General features: G+C 37.0%; 1 protein-coding gene across 1 annotated transcript; it reads left to right on the plus strand.

The window, feature by feature from the left end:
• The first annotated feature begins 759 nt into the window (after positions 1 to 759).
• Positions 760 to 5,751, plus strand: LOC116725908 (abnormal spindle-like microcephaly-associated protein homolog). Its single transcript, XM_032572312.1, has 6 exons — positions 760 to 781; positions 3,457 to 3,630; positions 3,699 to 3,853; positions 4,891 to 5,067; positions 5,141 to 5,313; positions 5,572 to 5,751. Exons 1-6 carry the CDS (start codon positions 760 to 762, stop codon positions 5,672 to 5,674), a joined length of 804 nt encoding a protein of 267 aa, XP_032428203.1. The 3' UTR covers positions 5,675 to 5,751.
• The last annotated feature ends 2,666 nt before the right edge of the window (positions 5,752 to 8,417 follow it).

The following is an 8,417-nucleotide window of genomic DNA, read 5'->3' on the forward strand; positions in this document are numbered from 1 at the left end:
GGACATTTCCAGACTGGAGTCCAGTCTTTGGGTTTCCCCGTGTAAAATATCCAAGTGTGCAGGAGCGAAGCTGCCTTGGGGGTTTTGCCAGACTCCCGTTCTTGCCTGGAGTCCCATCATCCTGTTGCGGTATTTCTCAAATTGGTGAAACATTTCTACCTCAAATCCTTTAGCCAAAATCTGTCGCCGTAAATTACTTGAACCGTCGTTTGGAAAGAGCTTTGCGCACGTCTGAGCTAGTCAGTGATATTGCAAGCAATGAAAAATATGCAGAATTGTGTCACATACAATTCTGCAGTTGATGACATCACAGACTGCATCGCCAGTGACATCACAGAATCTTCCTTTGCTGGCGGGTGACATCATTCCACCACCAAATATCTCACTCTTCATTCTTGTTTACATTCAAAATAGTCCATGATTCAGTCGTTTTTATCCAAACTCATTTCTGTTTTGGGCCAGATCAAAAACCTGAATGTTCATAAAGGGCCTGTTGCACCAGAACATATTGATAAAAACCAATTAAACTGTTAAAATATCAATAAATAGGTGTTTCAGCATCAATGCGTTTTTCTTACAATAACGTAATATTGAACATCTTTTCACACTAATCAGTTCATCCAGGATTGTTTTTGTGCTTTTCTGCAATCAACACAGATTTTGTGGCGCTAAGTTAGAAATATCTGTAAGGAATTTTTTACAATATTTGCGCTAAAATATGATGTTAAATGTGACCTTTTATTAATCTCTCTATCGGTCATGGACTATAACTTGACATCAGGTCAGGCTGAGACAGCAGGCACTTGAACCCAAATGTTTATGGACAATTTTGAGAAAAAATGTTAATAAACTCAGAAAACATGTTGATAAACTCAGAAAAATGTTGATAAACTCAGAAAACATGTTGATAAACTCAGAAAACATGTTGATAAACTCAGAAAAATGTTGATAAACTCAGAAAACATGTTGATAAACTCAGAAAAATGTTGATAAACTCAGAAAAATGTTGATAAACTCAGAAAACATGTTGATAAACTCAGGAAACATGAGGGGATCTGTTGATTGTTGTGTGAATTTTGCGGTTATTTGTAAAAACTGGAGGGGCCCATTGCTATGATTTGGAGTCTAGAGGGCCACATAAAAAGCTATGGCGGGCCAGATTTGGCCCTCGGGCCTTGAGTTTGACACACGGGCCATATATGATAATCTATAGAACTTTTTTCAATATCTAAACATTTGGAAGTTAATTTTGCTTGTTTAGTCAAACATTTATTTTCTTCTGTATTGTGGAAAAAGAGAGTGGGAAAGAAAATTTATAATAAATCGATGTAAACAATATGAAAAGTAAAATATAAAAACTAAAACTATTGATTTATAAATCTTGTTGAAAGTTGGTTAGGATTGATTAAGCCTCGTTGTTAATATCAGGCTTAAAACTCAAAAATTGTAAATGAGTGAAAGTTGTAATGTACTAGTATTGTGGTTTGTTTATTGTTGTCATAGCAACTGCCTGCCAAGATGGCTGTCAGTTAAAACAAAGAATGTTGTAATCTATATTTTCAGTATGTTTTTGTTAGCTTTTTAAAGGCACAATGTACTTCTTATTATAAATAGTTTCTAGTGAGAAAATAAATGTGTGTATTTTTTATCCGGTTTCTACTGTAGAAAACTTTTTCCACATTTTAATCTTCTAATCAAAATTAAATTACACGTTATCACAGAACTGTTCAGTTTAAATATCAATAACTTTCAAGGACTAGAAGCAAAGTTTAGTGCTTTAATTACTGATTAAACACAAAATTAAAGCACCACTTTCACATTTTTATTGTGAAAACCTCATATCCACAGATGTCAACCAAGCAAGAATTTTGCAGTATTAACTTATGTTTTGCGGCGGTCTTTGACCAAGCTCAGGAACTTCTCGGCACTGATCTCATCATCAATCACAGTGTAATCGATACCCTGGTTTGGTAGCAGGATAAACATGGAGACGCCTTCCTGTTATGGCAGCTGTCTGTTTTTCATTCTTCTGATTTTCAGAGATAAAACACAGTTTCTCCTTGAAGGATTCAGATTGTCCTATTGACTATCTACTCTTATTTGTAGTTATAATCCTTCAGTAAATGTGACAAGATGAAAATAAACCAACAGTTATTGTGACAACAGTTACAGAGTCTCATAACATCTCTGCCTTCCAGCCAGAAACAAGCGATCTCCATTTACACTGGATTTATATTCCACCCTGGGGCTATTGCTGAAATCTTTAAATATTTGATTCCTGTTCTAAAAATGCTTATCAGTGTCGATTTTTAAAGGTCAAACACCAGATGTACCTTAATATGCATTACAGTGGAAATGGTGTTAGCATAACCGCAGAAGCTAACATCTACAGTCTTACTTATCTCAGCTCTGGTTGGCTCAACCAATCAGCGACAAGGAAAATGAAAGGCGCTCCTGGATTGGCTAAAAGTATGTCAACTGTCATTACTTTTAGCCAAACTAGCCAAAGACTTCCCAGGCTGCATTTTATTTAGAAAATCTTAGACGTGAATTCTGAAATCTGCAAATATTGAACTGCAAACGGGGGCGTCCACTGTACTTGGTTTTATTATACAACCGTACATCTTTGAAAAGCATTAGTGGAGCCTCCTGCACAACTAACAAGGATGCAGCAAGTGTTTTCTGAATAGTATGCCAACAACAAAACATTTGTCTTTTCCAGCAGCCATTGTACAGCACACACAACAGTAAAACCAGCTGACCAAATGTGCTGGAGCTCAGCTTGGGTTCCTGGGTAAAAGGTGGACCTCTGCTGGGATTGCTGGGTAACAAGCTGGGGTTGCTAGGTGACAGGCAACTCCATCACCTAGCTGCTGATTAGTGATGTTACAGTCCAGATGTTTTTGAAACTAAAAATTGTACTCAATTAAAAGTAAAAAGTAGCTGTCCAAGACATTACTAAAGTAATAGTAACATTTTATTTGGTAAAAGTCTACTCAAGTACTGAGTAACTAATCAAATTATCAATAATTTCATATTTAAAAATTACATAATCAGACGAACCAAAATATAAAGTTATGTGGAAATTTTGGTATTTTAATTGGATTATTCTTCAACTTCACATTTAGAAAATATAAATAAAGGGATATGTTTGAGCTACACTGCAAAAACAAAAAAATCTTACCAAGTATTTTTGGTAAACTTCCTATCACAAATATTAGTCCACTTGAAATAAAAATTAATGAACTACAACAGCATTTAATTTCCCTGTGGGATTAATAAAGTATTTTTGAATAAGATAAAACCACAAGTAACTTCATCAAGATATGAGCTTGTTTTAAGTCCATATTTCCTTAATATTGATGGAAAAGTACTCGCTCCATTGGCAGATTAAGTTAATCTATAACAAGACATTTAGTCCCATATCATACGTGAAATAATCTGCCAGTGGAACAAGTACTTCATCAATATTAAGGAAATATTTACTCGTGAAGCTGAGGCTCCGCTTGCGCAAAATCTCTGCTGAAGTACGAGAGGAAGACAAACTCTGCAACAAAACCTCTTCTGCGCTGGAGTATCTCCTCCGATACAAACACTTCTCCTTCATCCTGGAGGCCCTGAAGAACCTCGGTAAGACCACTGGATTGTTTTCGCTCGCTGCTGTCGGCTGAGTGGTGATGGAAACGTTTTTTATGCAGAGGCCGCCACCAGGCTGTCGCCAGAGTGCTGCGAGCGGCTGGTGGGAAGCGACGCCACCGGTGTCATCTTCACGCTGATACGCAGCTGCAACCGGAGCGGACCCTGCATGGAGGTCATCACCTTCTCCGTCCAGATCCTCCTCAACCTCTCCAAGGTACAACTGACGTCTCCGGTTCATAACATCGATGCTTTTCTGACTATGAATATCTTTCATTTTTATACAAATCTCAACCTGTTTACAAAAGCTGATTGAAATTTACCAACTTAATCTTTCAGGTTTTTTTCCCTTAATTTTATTGGTTTTACAAAAACAGGCTCTAGTTGTACTTTTCATAAAGCCCTCCTGTATTGAATCCTTTTTTTGAACTGCGCCCTCTGGTGGAAGATGTTGGTAGTACATGTGGCAAATGCAAATTAAAGACCAACAAGGCTAAAATAAAGTATTTTTGGTGCTTAAAAAATCTCTAATAGTCATACATTAAGTAATAATTAAAGTACTATAAGCTGTTATTAGTGTATCTATCTAACTGTTTCAGGCCTTAAAAGGACGATAAATTGTCCCAGAAGTTTTTGCAATAAACGATAATATTGTTGTTGTTTTGAGACTGTTTAAGGAATATAATCACAATATATCAGCACCAACATCAGTATCGGTCGTTACTAGTAATTTTTTTAACATGTCTGCATTGGGCTGATAAATACAACGATCATAAACAGACATCTTGTTTCTGTCTGTTTATGATCGTTTGTTTTTTCAAAGGTGTCAAAAAAAGTAGAGAAATATATTATATAATATCAGCAAGAACAGTAATATTAATATCTGATGGACCAAATTTTCATATTGGTGCATCCTTAAATATAATGGTCTCAGAGATCAATAAACTTTAAATTCTGATGAACTGGAAGACATTTTAAGATATCCAAAATGAATAAACAAAACGGAAACAACAAATAATATGAATTATGAAGTCTGTGTAAACAAAAATGCCCTTCAAAAAAAGATTTGGTTGAGACCAAAGCAGCAGACTGAAGACTTTTGTCATCCTGTTTTTGGTAGAAAGAAGAAAAAAATATAAATTATTGAGCTTGTTTTAATTTGTCATGTGATTAATTAATTTATTTCATCAGAGATCAATCAGAGAAGATGGTTCAAATCTAATTATTAACACTCAAATGTGTATTTCCCCTCAGTACCACCTGACCATAGAGGCGGTGTATTCGGTGGAAAACTCCCTGGAAACGCTGCTGGATTTACTGCAGAAATACCGGGAGAAAGCCGGGGACAAGGTGGCCGAAAAGGGCGGCAGCATCTTCACCAAAGCCTGCTTCCTTCTCGCTCTGCTGCTGCAGGACGAGCGCCGCGCTCAGGTCTGAAGCAGACAAAAAAATCTTTCCCACTAATCCTTACGAAAACATTTAAATTTAATCTATTTCCCCTCAGGAGGTGGTGAAGCTGCCTAAAGTTTTGGACCGGATACGCAGCATCTACCGGCTCACCGCGCGGAAACACAAAATGGACGAAGAGCGCAGCATCACCAGGCAGAGAATCAACGCCTCGATCAACGGGAGCTTCTTTGTTCCGCCAACGCCGCGCAAATCCAAACCGCCACCAAAGTAGGCAGCATCGGATCTGTACAAACCCAAACAGGACTTTTGGTTCTGTGGAAACTAAAATGCTGTTTTCTGTGGAGCTAAATTAGTGTCAGAAAGATTCACAAAGCGTACGTAAAATCTGCATGTGTGCAATAAGACGTAATAAGTGTAAAAGAAGATTTGTAAATGTACGACATTATTCGCTGTTCTGTACAACACGATGCAAATCTTACTGTGAATGTTGGGACTAATTTAGCTCCATATTTTTGTGTCGTTCAGGTTTGCACCAGATTGGGTTCTGAGGAAGGACAAACTGAAAGACGTCGTCGATCCCCTCAGGGCGATCCAGATGGTGGCGGAAACGCTCGCCATCGTTTTATAAACAGAAAACCTTCAAGAGTCTTTTTGTTTTCACAGAAAACCTCAGATTTTTAATATTTTTTGTTTTGTTTTTCAATCAAATGATTTGTTGTAAATACTGAATTTGATCTTTTTTGATAATAAAATTGATCTTGTTTATGTTTTTCCCTTTTCAATTTTTTCTTCCTGTTTCGGGAAACTAAAAAAATGCCTAAAAACTCATCTTTTCAAATCTTCTTACTCTGCACTGTCTAACTTTCTGATGGTTTATCTTGTTTGTACGGGTTCTTTGTTAATAAATGCGTTTAAATAAAATGTATTAATACTGAGTCATCTACATAAGGTTGTACAGCTAAAACCATCATCTTCACATTTTAGTTATTATTTAGCATATCTTTAGGCAGATGAGTGTTTTTACAGAAGAAAACTAAAACCTTAGTTTTGGGTTTGTTTCTAAGTGTTGTCATGATTAAACACCCTGTCAGTTCTGAGGCTCTGCTGAAAAGTAAATATGAATCTGAAAAGTAGTTCTGAACTTTTTCAAATTATTTTTTCGTTTGCAGATTTAGAAACTTTTTCCCCAAAACTTTCAGTTTCAAATTATTTTAGTTTGAAGATTTTTTTTCATTGTAGAAACTTTTTTCAGTTTTAAATCTTTTTTTTTTAGTTTGTTAGCAGATTCACTTTTGGCACAGCGATAAATGTCACATCTGTGTTAGAAGGACACACACATTTTAATTGACAAAGGTGTGTTAAGTTAGACATTTCACGTGATGCGACACGCAATAAACCAACAGGAAAACAAACAAATGAGAAAACATGTCAACAGTTTCAAGATTTTTTTAAAAAAAATCTTTTTTCAGTCTCAAACTTTCTTTTTTCCATTTCAAGTATTTGTTTTATGTCTCTTTCAGTCTTTTTTTCTTAAATAGCTGCTTTACAGTTCTTTTTTTTCACAATATCAAATTTTTTTTTTGCAAAACTTTTTGACCCCAACTTTGCTCCATACCACTGCTGATCTACTTAACAGTCTAGTTTGCTTTAAGTACTAGAACTAGCCAGAAGTGCAGAGTACCCAAATATTGTACTCAAGTGTTGTACTACTTCATATTTTTACTCAGGTAAAATTAAAAACTAGTCATCCAAGAAATGACTCAAGTAAGAGTAAAAAAGTATTTGGTAAAACTTCCCCACACTGGCTAGTTTTTTAGTTCTTGTTAAATCTGATTTTGTTTTTCTCTGTATTTTTATTTTTTGCTGAAATAGATTTTTGATCAAATCAGTTTCTTTGTTTTCTTTGCTACATTTGATTTATTTATTTTTCTGAAATCAGTTTTTTTTCTTCTTTTTTTATGTTCATTCCTGTTTCTGATTAAATTTGACCAAATCATATTTTGTGTCAACAGTTTGCAACTTGCACTAGCTGGTTAGCCGGTCAGCTGCCTACATACCTTTCTAGGCAGCTACTAAGTAAAAGTAGAACTACTTCAACATATTTTTATTCAAGTAAAAGTAAAAAGTATCCGTCCAAGAAATTACTAAAGTAAAAGTAAAAAGTATTTGGTAAAAAAGTTACTAAATACTGAGTAACAGGTACAAAACGCTGGAATGAAACGGCTTCATCGCCTCCTCCTGGTGTGGATCAGTTCTCCAGAACCTTAGTGACCTGATTATTCTATTCAGGTGGTGCAGCAGAGGCTCATCTAAAGGTTTCAGGGCAGCGGGCCTCCAGGGCCTCCAGGGCCTCCAGGGCTGGAGTTTGAGACCCCTGGTTTATAGGGACAACATGACTGGGACCTTTTTAACTGCTGAGTGAACCAGCAGCTGTTCATGTGACTCCTTATCAAATATCCATATCGAAACCAAGCAGGAGTTTTTCCTACAGACATCAGAAATGTTGATCAAGTTTAAACCAGAAAATCAGAAGAAAGAAAGTGGATCAGAATCTGGATTCAAAATGTTTCAGTCTTTTTGCTTCAGCTGCTTCTGGCCTCCATGTTTAACTAAAAATGTCCCAGAAAGTTTATGGTTAAAATTTACATCATGTATCATGAACTTGATGCCATTTATTTGTTTTTGAAACTAAAGTTAATCTGACCTGCTCTGTGTGACTGATATGGTTGTACTTTTAGAAATATCCTGGGTTCATTTGTAAAGTTTCCATGTGGCTTTCAGGATTCAAGACTTCAGTCCAAACACACGACTGTGAGGTAAACGGGTCTCCATATATTTCTCTCAGGGGTGTGTGTGTGTGTGTGATGGACTGATCTATCTCTGGCCCAATGAACGCAGCAGAAAGGGAGCAGGGCTAAATGAGCTTGCAAAGATAAAAGCATAGAGAAAATGAATGTTTATGTTAGGTACCAGGCTGGTGGGTTCTTTTCAGATCATCCACCAGAGGGCGCCTGATGACAGCTGGTTCTTGGAGGGCGTGCCGGCAGGTCCTAACCAGACGCACCTGTGGGGAATTGCCATCTCCTGGTGGAGTATATGAGCAGCTGACTGCCAGCACATCTTCGCCAGAGTGTTTGCCTGAACTGGTACACTGAGCCCTCAAGAGTTGTTTCGCTGAGTACACTTGTTGAAATTGGAGTTGTTTGGAGATCTAAAACTTCCTTTGTGATCCTTTTTCCAGGAAGCCTTCAGGAGAACTCGAGCCATCCCCTCTTTGGAAGGAATCCTCCAGAGGCGCCGTGAGAGTTCTAACTGGGAGCCCGAGCCTCACCATCATCTTCCCAGTTACTTACCGGTGCAGTCCTCAGTTG

Source organism: Xiphophorus hellerii, chromosome 9, assembly GCF_003331165.1.
Source record: "Xiphophorus hellerii strain 12219 chromosome 9, Xiphophorus_hellerii-4.1, whole genome shotgun sequence".
NCBI classification, from domain to species: domain Eukaryota; kingdom Metazoa; phylum Chordata; class Actinopteri; order Cyprinodontiformes; family Poeciliidae; genus Xiphophorus; species Xiphophorus hellerii.

Bases quoted from the DNA above. Each gene is read 5' to 3' on its own strand.
- LOC116725908 (XM_032572312.1), top strand. From the start codon at position 760: ATGGACTATAACTTGACATCAG. The intron at 3,631-3,698 runs GTAAGACCACTG...TTTTTTATGCAG, and splicing joins GGAGGCCCTGAAGAACCTCG to AGGCCGCCACCAGGCTGTCG. The intron at 3,854-4,890 runs GTACAACTGACG...ATTTCCCCTCAG, and splicing joins TCCTCCTCAACCTCTCCAAG to TACCACCTGACCATAGAGGC.